This window comes from Cebidichthys violaceus, unplaced genomic scaffold, assembly GCF_023349555.1.
Source record: "Cebidichthys violaceus isolate CVI_PGR_0920_01 unplaced genomic scaffold, fCebVio1.0.p SCAF_13, whole genome shotgun sequence".
Classification (NCBI taxonomy): domain Eukaryota; kingdom Metazoa; phylum Chordata; class Actinopteri; order Perciformes; family Stichaeidae; genus Cebidichthys; species Cebidichthys violaceus.
The window spans coordinates 4,888,507-4,905,487 of NW_027176296.1; the positions used below are offsets into that span (position 1 = coordinate 4,888,507).

At 42.5% G+C, this 16,981-nt stretch overlaps 1 protein-coding gene across 9 annotated transcripts in view; it reads left to right on the forward strand.

Annotated features, from left to right (window-relative positions):
- LOC137870334 (ephrin type-B receptor 3-like) overlaps nucleotides 1–15,427 on the forward strand; it is a 61,517-nt gene extending 46,090 nt beyond the window's left edge. For 2 of the 9 annotated variants that reach the window (XM_068707483.1, XM_068707484.1), the window contains exons 10-16: nucleotides 234–452; nucleotides 2,424–2,671; nucleotides 3,133–3,348; nucleotides 4,527–4,676; nucleotides 5,102–5,301; nucleotides 8,318–8,473; nucleotides 11,128–15,427. In XM_068707483.1, the coding sequence (XP_068563584.1) occupies nucleotides 234–452; nucleotides 2,424–2,671; nucleotides 3,133–3,348; nucleotides 4,527–4,676; nucleotides 5,102–5,301; nucleotides 8,318–8,473; nucleotides 11,128–11,236 (1,298 nt within the window). In that variant the 3' untranslated portion in view covers nucleotides 11,237–15,427. The remainder of the gene's footprint in view (nucleotides 1–233; nucleotides 453–2,423; nucleotides 2,672–3,132; nucleotides 3,349–4,526; nucleotides 4,677–5,101; nucleotides 5,302–8,317; nucleotides 8,474–11,127) is intronic. The other 7 variants (XM_068707487.1, XM_068707488.1, XM_068707489.1 and 4 more) reach the window with 5 other exon arrangements.
- Nucleotides 15,428–16,981: the final 1,554 nt, after the last annotated feature.

A 16,981-nucleotide genomic window follows, 5' to 3' on the forward strand; every position in this document is an offset into this window, starting at 1 on the left:
TTCATTATTCACATTCCAAAAGCATTATTTCTATACTTCTGCTCAGTCATTACCACTTAGCAATGGCTCAGCATCCTTAACCACTAAATAATAGCTCACATAGCATGAATTGGCTTCCAGTGCAATAATAAAGCATTGATCTATCCTGTTGATAAAGAATATGTATTCAGACCTTAACATAGCGTTAAAATTTAGTTTGACGCCATAGATTCACTTTCCTGTTCTTGCCACTGAATCCCCAATAGTAACACCTGGAATGAAAGTCTACATTGACCCCTTCACCTATGAGGATCCCAACGAGGCTGTGCGCGAGTTTGCCAAGGAGATCGACGTCTCCTGCGTGAAGATCGAGGAGGTCATCGGCGCAGGTAACCCACCAAAGCTCCTGAGCTACAGGGGGAAGACTGCTAGTCACCTCCAGGCCATACCGTTAGAGGACTTCACACCAAGCGGTACTTTCACTCAATTCATCGCTAGACCTCTCCTTGCTCCCCCCCCCCCCCCCCCCCCCCCCCCCACACACACACTCGTCATCTGTTAGGAACCCCTTTCTAGTTTTACAGATGTCTCCAGCACTCTGTGTCTAAAGCATAACTAGCTGCAGTGTGTCCTCTTTAAGTTAGCATCACTCACAGTTTCAGCACCCTTAAGTTGTGTGCCATGCCATGTGCATTTGGAATAGCTGCAATACCTTTTGTATGAGGGATTATTATTTCACCCATTTCCTTTAAACAGAGCCCAATCCTGGATTGAGAAAATGCTATGTGAGGAAATTAATTTAGTTTAAATAATTATGAAACAGCAGTCCAAATGATTAAAAACTTGAATCTAATGGAATCAGATTTTGCACAATGCAAGACTACAGCCCCATACAGACAGGATTTGTTTCTCTAGGGGAGATGGCAATCCTGTCTGAGTGCAGGTGTTTGGTTTGCTCTCTTATCTCTTTCAGTATTAATTACAGCTCTATTGTTTTTTGGGACAATTGTTGGCCATGTTTTTTCTCATTTTACTTATACAGATAGATACTTTGTGTGTTAAAATATAACTATTTAGTATTTGCACATGGATGTATTTGACCAAAACCCATTACTTGGTTACTGACATATAGTTGTTATTGAAAGACCATGTGGAGAATCTGACGCTACAGATCCTGCATGTGTAGTAGCCTGTGGAGTGTATTGGATCGTTCAAAGCAATTCCTGTTACCAAGGAGCATGGCTAATATTTATCTCCTGCATCCCTCTGAAATATAGATTTCTGTCTGCATGGGGCTTAAGATATAAAAAACATTTCTTGTCCAGGACTGGTAGTCTCTGACCCTGCCCACCTTTTAGTGTCTTGAGAACCTCTTTATTAAAGAGTGCTTCTACTGGATAACTACATGTAACCCCTGTTTCTGGCATTATGTGGTTGTGTCCCCTCCTTTAGAAACCCTCCCCAAATTGATATGTTGTAGATAGTAAAGTATTTTATGTTTATGATATATTTGATAGTAATATCTCTGCTCAAAAGCTGCAGGACTGTGCCAATTGAGGTTGAGTTTTCTTAGCATTGTACTGAGCCAAAATGGAGGACGTTGTGATGGCAGAGATGGGATTCCCTACTACTGCTTCTGCTACTACCATTACTACTGCTACTACTACAGTTCTTCTACTTCTGAGGCCACTACTTGAAACCCGTCGCTTCCCAGCATTCGCCTTCAAAGTGACGAACCCTCAACCCCTGTCTTCCCTGTCCCCCTCCTCTCCTCTCCCCCCTCCTCAATCCATCCCTCCATCCCCCCATCCATCCCCTGCCCCACCTTCCCCTGACTTCCCCCACATGGCTCACATCGCCTGATTTCTCTTGCATTCTTGCACACGCTTGGTGTAGACTCTAAACGTAAAGCGTCCACCACCCCAAGAACCCCCAAGCTTCTGTCTCCACCTATCTCCTCCTCCTGTGCCCGCTTCTCTAGTCACTCTGAAGCATAGCACCCCCCTCCCCCCACCAAATACATGCCCCCCTCTCCTCCTCTGTCCCCCTCAGCTCCTCACACTCTGTCACCCTGCTTTTACCATTTTCTTTCACATTTCATATGCGGTTTTTTTTCAACTCTTCATCTTCTCACATTTCATCATTATGCCTCAAACATGCTGTTTCTTTTAATCCGTAGCTTAACAGCACAAAGTCATTGTATGCACCCCCATCACCACCATCCCTTGACACTGGCCTAGAGTCCTGGCTTATCTTGCAGTTCCCTCTGTCCCACCCCTCCTGCTACCCTTCCCTGGCTCCTTGATTCTAACCAGTTAACTGTCCCCTCTCCCCTCTTTTCCCCCACTCTCCTCCACTCTTCCGTCATGCCTCTCTCCCCTCCCTCTTTCTCTCTCTCTCTCCTTCTTTTGCCGTTTCTCTGCCTGGCTCACGTGGGCTCGCAGGAGAGTTTGGGGAGGTGTGTCGCGGTCGCCTAAAGCTGCCTGGGCGCCGGGAGATCATCGTAGCCATCAAGACTCTCAAAGTGGGCTACACTGACCGCCAGAGGCGAGACTTTCTGTCTGAGGCATCCATCATGGGCCAGTTTGACCATCCCAACATTATTCGTCTGGAAGGTGTGGTGACCAAGAGTCGGCCAGTGATGATTGTGACTGAGTTCATGGAGAATGGAGCACTGGACTCATTTCTACGGGTAAGGGAAAAAACCCCAGCAAATTTGCCCATCCAAATCTGTTTTTAATTATCTCACTTTCTTTGGAGCCATGAAAGGTCTTCTTAAGCACTGCTGCAGAGCCCACAATGGTTATCTGACATATACCGCTCTCAGGCGATTGGTGACATTTAAAAAGAGCTCAGTCTCCAATGTATCACTGCCTCAAAGTCACATCATGCACTGTCTGCCAGAGAAAGGGTAAGGGAGGAACTGAGGATGGATAGGTAGCAAAGAGAAAGACGTTACAGTGTGAAGTGATATTAGATGAAAGATGCAGGAAAGAGGGCATATGCAAAGAAAGTACTGTAAAAGACATTGCAAAAAATAAAAATAGGTAGGACAAATAAAGGTAAAAGGGAGGCTAACATATATTCCTTTGAACATGCAACCTTGATCTACTATCCAATCTATCCTTGCCGTTCTCTCTCTTCCTATGCCAGCTCAACGATGGGCAGTTCACAGTGATCCAGCTGGTTGGCATGCTGCGTGGTATCGCAGCAGGCATGAAGTACCTGTCAGACATGAACTACGTGCACAGAGACCTGGCTGCCCGTAACATCTTGGTCAACAGTAATCTTGTGTGTAAGGTGTCTGACTTCGGCCTATCTCGTTTCCTTGAGGATGACCCCACAGACCCCACCTACACCAGCTCCCTGGTGAGTCAGAGTAAAAGTGTGTGTATGTGCTTGAGTTTGTGTATTCATGTTTGGAATCAATGTTTAAAGGTGTTACATGTACTGTTTTAACATCGATACATCACCAACTATGTTAATTTTAGCCCCTTTTACAAATTAATCCACAGCATAGCCAAGTATGAGCATATTAAAAAAATAGATGTGTCAAGTCTGTTCCCATGTGACATTATGGGTAGAAAGGGAGGTTTTTTTTCCTCACTGTCGATGACAGGTGAAAGTGGAAAAAATAAGATAATTCAAAAAAAATGCAGCTGAAAGACATTTGAATGACATTTCGAGTCACGATAGTACATTCACTTTGATGGCTGTAAAACATGTTTTAACTTGTTCATGCTGCTGCGTTGTTTGTACTGAAGCCAAACCAGCTTTACAGACATTTTGCAATATCCTTTGCCGACAAATTGCTGGCATGTCTGTTTTGAAAGACTGATTCTTGATCCTATACTCTGTTTAATACTGTAACTGTAAAATTGTAAAATTGGCAAAGCAGGATACTAAAATAATAAAAGCCACCTCGTTGGCCTGTATACAGCAGTCTATCCTTCTGGGTCTGTTGACCGAAAGGGCTCTCTTCTTCCGCTGTACAACTCAAATAAAACCTTCTGAATATGTTACAATGGCAAGGAAGCAATGGCGTTCTAATTATCTATAATTTATAGTAATTTAACTAAAATGTATATATACTAATAATAATACTAATATACTGGGCACCTGAATCCAAGGAGATTAATACATTATCTTCTATCTGTCTATTTAATGTGGAAGTGTTTTCTTTACTTTGTGAGACAGCGCTGACATGCAATACCAATAACCTCACCTAGAGTTCAATTTGTCAGATAGTTTTGTGTATGAAAGGGTTCTACGCCGGTGATAGATCGATATTGAAAAATACAGTTTGTAGCACGTTAAATATTCTTCTAGCTTCACATGTTTGTACGTATCATTTTCTGTAACTGTGTTAACCTTGTACGTTCATGGTGTTTGGGTTGTACAGCATGCACCCATGTGTGTGTGCATCAACATTTCCCTTAGACTGTGTTTTTCTCACCCTCTCTCTCCCTCTTGTATGTGTGTGATTCTGTGTTTGTGCTCCATCCTTCCAGTATTTCATGCTCACCTACTCATTCGCATATCCACAGGGAGGGAAGATACCCATTCGCTGGACGGCTCCTGAGGCGATTGCCTACAGGAAGTTCACCTCGGCCAGTGATGTGTGGAGCTACGGCATTGTCATGTGGGAAGTCATGTCGTATGGCGAACGGCCATACTGGGACATGAGCAATCAAGATGTAAGCTGATACAAGGCTATTTTTCCATTACGTGATATATGCATAATTTATGTGACATTACACTATATATTATTGATTTCCAAGGAATTGTACTGAAATATCCAGCATAAACATTTGCATTTTGCACTAGATGCATGTTTAAAATTGTAAAAGTTTTCAACCACTTCTGCACAAAAGCCATTCTCTCTCGACATACCTAGACACAACTACCACTCAAACTAATCTTTCTCTGTCCTTTATTTCTACGCATTCTCGAAATAATTTTTCCTGTTATCTTTGACTCCATCATTTCCCTCATTCATCCTCTTCTGTCCTCCCTCACTTGCTATTTCCATCGACCGATCTCTCTCATTGTGTTCCATCCTGCCTCTACACCGCACTCTGTGATTAGAAGAGATTGAGATTTCTCTATCGTCCTTTCTCAGGTGATAAATGCCGTGGAGCAGGACTATCGACTGCCCCCACCCATGGACTGTCCCACAGCACTGCACCAGCTCATGTTGGACTGCTGGGTCAAAGAGAGGAACCTGCGACCCAAATTCGCCCAGATTGTGGCCACACTAGACAAGCTTATCCGCAATGCTGCCAGCCTCAAGGTGGTCACCAACAGCACACAGTCCACCGGGTAAGTTGTCATATGATTCTGATAGAAAAAAAAGTATATGGGTCACATTCAGTATCAGTAAAGCCCTATCAAATTAAGCTTCAATGCAAATGTCGTATCTTGTGTATGCTCAGTGGAGCTGGTGATTATAGAAATCGACTTTAACTATGATGCTGTTTCTCTTAGTTTCTCTAGAGGTTCTTGATGAATTTTAGTAAGTGGATTAGTGATCTTTGTAAAGGGCAATAATGTTACATTATGGTCATCGCATAATAGACATTAGTGCTGATTGCTTTCTAAAAATCTTCTATGGTCTTCTTAGGTCATATGTTGAGGAGACCTGCTGACTCTTGTGATAGATTACAGTAATAGGTCATTCGTTTATTGAATGAAGTCACTTGACTTTTCAGCCGTGAGAGTACTGGCAGAGCAATTTCATTTGCACCTGAGCCAGAGCAACCGCGATAATGATTTCCATTGTGCAAATATTTCTTATCCAAGTTAATACGGTGTACGTGAGTCAGCTGTAACAATCTCCTAACTCCTATAAAGTGCAGATTTCTTCCCATACAACTCTTTAATTCTCACAAATGCAGCCTGGGCCATTATGCAAATCCAAATTACCATCACTCAATACAGCTCTTAAAGCATCTCCTCTGCCAACTGGGAGCTTAATCAATGATGTCACATCTACATTTAGCTGCACTACCTTCCTCCACAACCTGTTTCCTTGAAAGAATTTGGAGGATAGAAGGTGGTGGAGTTGGAGCGATAGAGAGGGGGATGACCTACCTATCTGTCACTGCATCAGGGTCTTTCTGTCTTGAGGGAGGGCCGCAGACAATCCTGGTTTAGGCTCATGGGGGACACCAGGGTCTCGGTTGGCCACCAGAGTGACGTTCTTAGAAGATTAAGCTTGCGGTTAATTAGCTCGATTAAGGCGATGCAAAAGAAGACGGGAGCGCCATTTAATTAGCCACTAACGAGATTTTAAACGGGCCAGCGGAGAGGTGGCCTCCTGCCGACAAACCTAACAAGGGAGGAGTGAGAGATGATGCCGCCGTCCTGGTCGGCATTGAAGGGTGGCTAGAGGTTAGCTAACACTGTCTGGGATGAAAGTCCTTTGGTTGTGTGCGTTATGTGCACTTGACATGGCTGCATATTGCATTGTAGGTGTAAAGTGGAATGTGCAACTGAGGTTTGGTGATGCTAGGATTCCTGCACCATCTGTGCTTAATTTCTACTGTTGAGTCTATGCTGTAAATGCAGACATTCACACTCTCTAAACTTCTTAAAAATACAGAGCAGTTTAACAGACCTAACCCTTTGGAAAAAAGTTGACTGTCCCAACCGTAGACCTTAAAATTAGGCCAGTAACTGTCTCACTAACTAGCGAACAATATTACTCAACTTTCCTGCTGTGTTTCTGCTTGTGGCTCACATGTGGCCAGCAACGGTCTGGACCCTTTTGAAGCCAATTTTAGAGAAGGAGGACTAACAATACTCTATTAAGACAAGCCAGGGTCTGGCGTTAACAACGGCCTGAGGCCTTGGGCTCCCGAAGCACAAGCCTTATTAAAAATCCCTCCATCTACACCACTCAATGGAGCCTCTGTATCACTGTTATTAACTCCCCCTCCATGCCTTTTCTCTTTTCCCCCTCTTTCTCTCTCCATTCCTCTTTTAATTGTTAATGAATCTAATGCCATCAAAAAGGATGACAGGGATCAACAGAGCAGAGAGGAGGGGAGACAGTGGCGCTCTTTCTCTTTGCCTGCTCCCTCATCTGTTTCTCCCCACTCTGCTCACCACACCTCCCTGTCTCCCCCTCCACCTTCATCTCCTCCCTTGTTTATCCGCTCCACTTCTCTCTGAGTTGTAGCACAGTTTTATTAAAACTCCCAAGGTGGCCTCTCTATCTACAGCATTGATCAGCCCAGGGGTTACTTTGTTCTTTAAAAAGGCCCTTTAGGGCTGTCAACAGGTGTGCAGGAACATGCAAAACACACTCCAACAAATTTTCAGGAATACACACATGAAGGTTTGTGAGTAACTCCTTCCATTATTGCCACAAACACGTTCACGACATCTGTGTTTACATTCCACAGATATCATGAAGCATTTTCCCAAAATGCATTTCGACCTCTGTGGGATTGTGTTACCCTTTTGTTTAGCCAACCTCGGATGGCGTTCCAGTAAGAACATGTGCATATACGTTCAAAAACACTCTCAGACAATGTACATTAAAGCATGCAATTTTATAACTTATTAGTGAAACTTATGTTCATACAGGGAGACCAAATCCGGTTTCAGCTGACCAGGAAAAAACGCATGAAATCCAAACTTCCCAGATCAGATTTAAACCACACTTGCATGTGGTTTGAAAGTGCAACTCAGTACAAACTCTAAGATTGAATTTCAAGTGGGATTTTTTTATTTTTTTATTTTTGTTATGTCAGTCCCCATGCAACACAGTGACATCTCACTGAAACAAGACAAACAAGGGCCAACAAACAGGAAGTGAGCAATCCAGACATTTTTAGGGAAACATGGCACATTCTTGCATCACTGATGCTGCCAGAGAAATGCATTCTTGATTAAGAAAAATATCCACATTGTTACTATGGCAGCTGTTGTTGTAACTATAGCAAATTATTATAGTTTCTTAATTTTAAATCTGATGTGGTTCCTTGTAATATTTCAATGTGTGTAGTCAAGATTTGACATCTGCTATATGAACACACACCACCTTGCCTCACCAGCTTCAGTGCAAGCATCCACCACCCACCACCCAAGCCTCCAGCCAGTCTCTCCACAGTCATAAAAGTGACCCCCCACCCACCCACCCTGCACACAACTCCTTACATGTGGAGGAGAGGAGAAGAGAGGAGGAGAGGTGGAGAAATGGAGAGGTGGCGCTCAATGGGGGGCGTTTGGGGGTGAGGTTGGCCGGTAGAGGCAGTAGAGTGACGACCTTAAACCTCTCTCTCTCTCTGTTTCTCTTTCTCCCTCCTCCCTCCCCCATTCCCCAATGTAGGGTCTCCCAGCCCTTGCTTGACCGCTGTGTGCCAGACTATACCACTTTCACCACTGTGGGGGACTGGCTGGACGCCATCAAGATGAGCCGCTACCGTGACAACTTCGTCAATGCCGGATTTGCTTCCTTTGACCTGGTGGCCCAGATGACAGCAGAGTGAGTGGAGAGGGAGTGGATGCAGCTAATCAGCCATAAATTGATTGACTGTGCTGAGTTTGAGAGGCAAATTAGTGTTATACAGATTGACCTTGAGGGAATAAAACTGGTCTCATTGCGAAATTAAACATGATAAGATGTGGAAAAGAGGCTCCGATTAGACATCAAATTAGTAACAGATGTAAAGAATAAAAATTAAAGCACAATGTATTTAATAGATATTTCATATATATACTCTGTGTGGCACGGACATAAATCATACTTTGAAGACATACTGTATCATGCCATCTACTGTTATGTGTTCCAGCATTTATGTAGACATAAAGAACACTATAGCTTAAAAAAGGAAAATGGAAGATTTACTGGCAATCACAACTTGACAAGAGAGATCGAAACATTAAACCACAAGATCCTCCATGCTTTTCCTATAATTTGGTAGGTAATCAATCAGGAGAGGTTTGCTGTTGAACGGGGAGGATTATGTAATCATGAGGGGACTAATAACAATCAGAATCAGAACCGTTTATTGCCATGGTAAGTTGAACATACAAGGAATTTGACATGATGGGTGGTGCATAGCATTTAACAATCAACAATCAACACAGTGCAAAGTAGAACCATATTAAAATTTACAGTAAAATATAAAATAAAGTAAAATATAAAATAAAGTGAAATATAAATAAATAAAGTGCACAAACGAACAGATAACAGGACTATAAACATGTGAGATGTCAGTGTAATGTAAAAGTGTCGAGTGTATTTAAATAAGAAACCTAGAAGTGATGTGCAGGGGAGTGACCGGTAGGAAATTGTCCTTGGGATGACGGAGTCAGTGAGGGTCCCGGGCTCCGTTAATGAGCCCGACTGCGGATGGGAAAAAACTGTTCATGTGTCGTGAGGTCTTGGTCCTGATGGACCTCAGCCTCCTGCCAGATGGAAGGGGCATGAACAGTTTCTGTCCAGGGTGAGAGGGGTCGGCTACAATCTTTCTTGCTCGCTTCAGGGTCCTTGAGGCGAATCACCTGCTCCAGAAGCTTATACACAATCGACAGATACACAATTTACCAGAGTAAAAACATTTTTCAGCAAGCACTCTTCGCTGCTTCCTTAACTACGTTCTCCAGTTGACCTTGACGATCATCCACCTTCTGCTGTGTTTACCAACAGGAAATGATGTAATGGAAGTCATGGAAATTGGAGGCCAGACATGATCAAATAAATGAATTACGATTCTAATGATAAATAAATTATCCTCATTAGCTGCATAATAGGCAATGGAGGTGGGGGTAATTTGTTTCAATTTGGCCAGGCTGACAGGTGTGGTGTACTGTGGTTCTCTGTTGCCCTTAATGGCCAGTAATTCCTCTAATGGTTCCCATTTATTATCATTTCATCCTCCATCGCTGCACTGATGGGGGTGGCGAAATATGAAAAAAAACAAAAAAACACCATTTATTTGCGTGAAATTGCGGTGATGCACCCTTATTTGGCTTTGGAGAGGATGGATGTGCAGTGTGGATTTGTGTGTGTGAGCACACGCACGTACTGAATGTGTGTGTGTATGTGATTGCTTGCTCATGTGTGCGTTTCGGTGCACACTTTTGTACTAAAATGGATGGGGCCACAGAGTCATTGAGACAAGCAGAGTATATGGTGTCTGTGTGTAATATTAGATTAACCAGTATTTGTGTGTGTGTGTGTGTGTGTGTGTGTGTGTGTGTGTGTGACTGAACGGAGAGGACGCAGACTGTGGCAGAGCCCCAACAGTTAGCTAATTGCTGCCCCAGACGCCGTCCGCTCTCTTCTATCGACTGGGGAAATCAAACAAGCGAGCGGAAAAGAGAGGTTCTCGTGATATAATTGTACGGCGTTAAACAAACATGGCCATGATGATTAGATTATGCTGACTGACTAATGACGGCCAAAGCAGGTGCACTCTCCCAGGCCTTTTCTCCCAGGGTGTAGTAATGTCAACTTTACAGTATGTCAACATTTCACATTTTCCCACTGCACATTCAACTTACTCTAAAGATTACACCGTAGCTGCTGTGAGCCCTCGGCTATAAGACTAATTTACACTTTACAGTCTTATTTGCGGTAGTTTTTCCTGGATATTTTTGAGCACTGTGGAATGTGGTTAGCAACAGTGGCTGAGCTAAAGCTGATTTACTGACACACAGACCCATTCTAAGTATGAATGACAGGCCCCTAACTGAGTAATCTGTTTAGTATCTAACAAAAAAAAAAGATCTTCTGCTTCCCCGTTTCTATAGCTAAGTGGCAGGCTGGTGTAGACTCTGTGAAGCCTGCCAGCTGCCGAACAGTAGCTACGTTTGCTCTTTAATCATTAACTATCACATTATGGCTCTTTGACTCTCCTCATCTTGCCCACCTGCCGGGCAACAGAAGTATGTTGCATTAAGACCATTCACTATAGCTGGATGAGTGTTCCCTTTTTGTTGACATACCCTCTGGATGCCATTTTATGGGTGATTGCCAAGGTGCTGCCCATGTTCGCACCTGGTTGAGCATGTGATTACTTGTAGGTGAAAAGTGAAATTTGCACTTCAATTTTGAACATGTGATGTTTGTCTTTTTTTTTATGACTCAGCCACCTGTTCTTATTTTCTTCTCCTTTTCTTCTCACTCCACAGGGACTTGCTTCGGATAGGGGTAACGTTGGCCGGCCATCAGAAGAAGATTCTCGGTAGCATTCAGGACATGAGACTACAGATGAACCAAACACTTCCTGTCCAGGTGTGAGCGTCAGGACAAACAGACCGATGCAGTCGAAGGACAGCCAGACAGGAAAAGGGGGGAGGAACTGTGCCAGAGAGAGCCATTGGAAAACCCTAGCTGCCTGACCCATCTCTGCCAATTAGACGCTATGAAACTGGCTTGCAGTGCCTCTGACTATTTTTTTTTCTTGTTATTTCACTACCACTTCCATTTCCTGATCCTGCTTTTTTTGTTATTCCTCATTGTTTCTTTATCCATCCAATCAGAATTTGTGTGTTTTTGAAAGAGGAGGAAGAGTTACCCCCCCTTATATTCCATGCGTGCCTCACCAGCTCTGGTGTGGGTTGACGTTTGCATGCATGTGTGTTTTAGTGAGGTTGGCCTTAGCCCTGTAACTGAAATGTCACACTCTGATCCTCACTCGAGAGCCCCTCTCTGTGACCTCTCAACCCAGCTTTGATGGACGTGATACATAGTAAAGAAAGAACGCCCTGGTATGAAAAAAAAAGTGAACGAAAGGTTCACACACAAAAAAACTAAACAAAAAGACGAAACAAAAAGCAGAGGTGTTTTGGACCCACAGGAGATAGAGGACAATTCTTTCTCTGATAGAAGTTGTTTTACTGTGCACGTGTGTGTCGTTCTCCATCTTCATATTGAAGGTGTGTAATGTAAATGGGCACTTGCTGGAGAAGGGTGAGGTGGTGAAAGAGGATATATGATGGGCTGAGATCAAAGGTCAAGAAGATGACAGGGGTCAAATAGGTCAAAGGAGGGCAGTCACATTTTTGGACCCTTGTTTTGGCTGCTGAATCCTCAAAAGGTCACCAGATGACCTCTTCACCCTGACCTGAAGTGACTCAGGATAGCTCCAGAACTTGGGATCACCTGCTCATCAAGTGTGTTTTTACAGATAAAATGTTTTATTTTTGTTTGTCCACAAACCTTTTTTTCTTTCATTTTTTTTTTTGGCTTTCTTACACATTTTTGGGAGATTTGTGGTTTCAAAATGGCCGGTCAAACCCAAGTACCCCCACTGGACACTTAATGTGATTAAGGGGAGACAAGGACTGTGGCAACACTATAGAAAGACCACTCGGCCTTTTGTGTGCGTTTTTGTATGTGTGCGTGCGCATGTGTGCGTATATGTGTGATTAAGTGTGCTTGGATGTGTGAGTATGTCAAGTTGCACACAAGTATACTGTACAATACAGCTTACGCTATTTGCCACCATGGAAAATTAACGCATGAACTGAACCATGACAAGGAGCAAATATATCTGAAACAATTACGCTATATTCTGTGGACAACTGTTAAACATTCTTTTTTATTGAATCCAAAAAAAATTTACTTAGGGGATATATATATATGCAGAAACTGAGAGAAACCATGATGGACACCTTACTTTCTACGTACTATTATCTGGATTTAGAAATAATCAAAATTCTTGTTTTAATTTCTTGACATCCTGCCCTATGTATTTATTTGTACCTCGCCCACCAACCCGCACTCCCTACCAACACCCAGATGGACTGTATTTGGGAAGGACTTGAAACAATCAGAAGGAAGAGAAACTCCAAGAGGATTCACCTTATGAATTGCTGATTATTAAACAAAAGAAATTGCATATAAATTGGATATTGTATTTTTGTTGTTGTTCTAAACAGCCTGTACATGTTTTGTAACAAAAATACGATAAATAACAAAAGAAAAATGGTGTTTTGACAAAACGTAATTGTTGTTGTGACATGTTTGATTCAGAGTGAAATTAACAGAAAGTAAAGTAAGAAGGGAGAGAATGCGTAAAGGAGTTAGAGAGGAAGAGATGAACAACACCCATGTTTAGACAACATGTCACCCTTTTGCTCTCCGTCCATTGTTGTGCGACTGTCTGTGTGTTCATGTTTGTTTGTGCCACCTGAACTGGATATTAAGCTTCCCCAATCCATTCTCATTCATCTGTGAAGCACTTAGCAGTTCTTCTAGGCATATTTTTTTTTCAAATCTCAACGTCCCTCAAACCACTCAAATGTGGCTTACATAGTTATTAATTTCACCTATTTTCAATCACCTCCAACAATGGGATCCTGCCAATCAATCTTATTAGGAGGATGGTCCAAAGATGATGCAGCCTACCTGCCAATCATTTCAATGACCGTAGAGGCAGAGCTGCATAGCTAGACCCGCTGTTTGCCCTCCTGCAACAGGATCCTCATCAGAGTCCAGAGCTGTCAAGTGAAACCTATTGGTCCTTGTCTGTCAGGTCGATTAATGCAGCAGCCAATCTGGCATTGCGAGGATACGAGCATGCAGTGAGCGCAGACATACGGCTGGCTGACCTATCATTATCTCTCTTCATTTCCTGTCGGGCCTGCAATCATCCTGTCTCAGCTCAGGCTGCTGCGTGATTAGTACAGTGCAGGATCAACAGCCCTGGCACGCAGAAAGCCAAAAACTGCAGACCACCTCATCCTAAAAGATAGCAGCTGCATCACGGACGCCATACTATTTGCACTTCTAACAGAGGGGTGTTTAAGGTGTTTGGATTAAAGGATGGGGCTGCACCACTAGTGTGATCTTCCAGACAGTCTCCATATTGTTTGGGTTGGAGCTGATCAATGCAATATGTGAATATTATTAGTTAGGTGTGTAATGATAGCGTGATGTTAGCGGCCATGCAGTGTGTCTTCCCATATTACTTTTGTCAGCCTCTCTCAAGTCCCTTCAAAAGCCATGGAGGATATTATGCAAAACAACAATGTGTTTCCAGTTTTATATTGTCTCATCATATTCCACATATGGATGTTTTCACTACTGCTCGTACACTCTGCAAGGGCTTACTAACCCGTAACATTTGTAGTACACAATCAAGTAGTAATTTAACTTTTGTGAACACAAACTATACAGGAAGTATTATATCCTTAAATTGTTGTCAGCTCAGATTTTTACTACAATGGCTGAAGGTCAGAAGCGCATGTAACGTCAGATTTGTTATCACAATGAAAAAGTGTTAAAAGAGCCTTTTAGATGAGCAAACATCTGTCTTGATCTCATTCGGTAGAATTATTTAGTTTCTCCCCGAAGCAAAACATAATTTTGTTAGGAAAAGATTGACAGAGTCTATTTTTTTAGACGAGAAAAGACCAGAATTAATGCAATCAGAAGCTCACTTTCACCTAAAGTCTCCCGGGAATATACAATAACACTCCCAGCGGCCCTCAGCTCAATCATTTAATCAGCTAAGCCCCTCTGTTGCAAAGTGGCATGTGGCACCAAAAAAGACACAGCTGATGAGCATAAACATAAAGCAGGGGGGGCATATAGGAGCTAAACACAATCAGATGGCAGACATTCCCACTCTTAAAAATGTCAGCGCTTTGGAGCTTCCTTGAACTATTGATGAGGTGCACATGGTGCGGTGGGGTCTGGAGTTGTGTTCACTAAAGTCAACCGGCCGTGAGTGATGAGCTCAACTGGCACTGTTGCGCATCTTAAAATGATTAAACTGCTCCCACATCAACTGCAAACAATTATTCTTTAACTGGATTTTTCACACATTTGTGGGAGTGTTTAATATTTAAAATTCACAAACAGGAAAGAAACTTCTGACTGCACCCGTTGCTGAAATTAAGATAGACTGTTACGTTTAAGTGTGTGAGAGAGTGTGTGAAATAAGAGGATAGCCATTTTTTATTACAGAGACACTTTGATCAGCATAGTTTAGCCTTTGTCAGATGTGGTTATCTCTTTGTGTGCCAATAGGATTCAAAAACTTTCCCAACATTCCTTCCAATGTTCTCCCTATTCTGCATCCTCCAAAGACTGTCAAACACACCCACCCTTCCCGAAACCCCATCAGTTACAACCTTCTAACTTTCTTTTCTTCAGTTGTTTGTTTTAAATAAATATACAGTACTGTCTTTTCTTCTATCTTCTAACAAGCTCAATCCACATCTGTCTTCTGGTCACTTTTGAAAACCCCCTCTTCATACAAGGAAGTGAGATGTTTCAGAGAGTACTGTACGTGTATAGTGATCTGCGAGAGGGACGGAGTAAAGTGCTGAGAAATGCAATTGTTAATTCCTCTTTGAAAAGCATTACGATGTATTTAATGCTGCAGACATACACAACAAATTACTAAAAAAAATGATGATGCATTCTTGTAGAAATATTTTTAAAATACCCTTTTGCAATTAAATTATTTAAGAAATGTGACCCGATCTCCTGAGTCTTTATGTTGTGTTTTGAATTGATAATTCATCCATGTGAACGTAAAGTAAATAGTTCTTCCATGAGGTACAATGCCAACACATAACCGCACACATGTTATCCAGTCGAGTAATTGCCCAAGACAAACACATTCACTTTACTGTTTCCATGTATGGCCGTCTCTCACTCCTGTAATCATGACCAGAACTTTATATAATTTTTCAGCAGTTATCATAATACCATGTATTGTTGATGAAGTGGCACGATAAGGCCTCAGTTCAGAAAACTAACTGCTTCAGAAAAACATACCACACTCCCAGATTTAAATCTGCATATCACTATGCGCTGAGTGTAGTGAACCTGTAAGAAGATATTGTTCATTTTTCATCCAAAGCTCTGTGATTTGATGTTTGTCTTTCAAAAAGGTTTAGCCTGCATCATTCTCCTTGCCCTGGAAAAGCCTGAGGGTGTTTAGAGTAACACTGTCTGTAAAAATATCTTTTGTAATGCTGTCTTTCATCATTTATAGCTACAGGCATCTGATGAATGGATATTGATCCTTGGGAGAAGTTACCCAGAGTTCATCTATTTCTAATGCTCCTTTAGTTGCCAAGTTAAAGACCACTATCCTTAAGTATTCTGCCAAATTTAGCTGCGAATAGCCTGAGTTAAATTGCACATCTGATCAGAGGAAAAGCAAAATGTAGCTGGCTAATTCCAAATCAGATCCAATTTCCCGAAAATTACCTTTTAAAACGGGCAAAAGTTTGCAAGGCACAGAGCCATGCCAATGCCATGCAACACTAAAGCTTCCCATATTGTCTTTCAAGCCCACTAATTTATATGAGCTCCTCTCATCTCTGCAGGCACTGAGCCAACAGTCTTGTTTTTCCAGCAAAAAAAGGAAAGATGCTCAGATCATAGATTCTACCTCATCCGCCCCTCACCTTGTCCCCTGGCTCCCCTCTTCTCCCTCTCTCTGTCCAATTAAACAGAGCCTTGGAACGGTTGGTCTCGGTGTCTGGGTAGGGCAGATATTTTTGAAGCGCTCCCCCCTAGATGCGCTCGGAGAACTTTCAACAGAGGATTATGTGGGTTCTTTCTGTGTTGCAGTAGGCAGAATACATTTATCTCTGATCTCCCCAAATTTTCTCCACTGTTGTTGTGAGATGATGGACACACTGTATTGAAGGTCCAGCAGCATTTCGTGGACAAATAATCAGCATTTTCTTGGCACCACTTTGGCAGAGAAAACCTAATGTAAAGAAACAAAAATAACCATGACTACTGCATGTATCCTGAGACAGATTGGGGACCACATCATCGGTTTTGAGGTGTTTTGAATAACCCAGATAGCGGGTGCTCCTCGAGTGCTCGATACATAGTATATGTCAGTTTGAGATAAAATATGGACCAATGTCAAGATGAACAAGAGCACTGTATACCTCCTACATTCACATGTGAATTCACATTCACACAGTCACATTACTCCAAGCTGGAGAATATTGATTGTATGCATGCCTGTTTCATCAAAATATGCCATATAATATTGAGACGTCA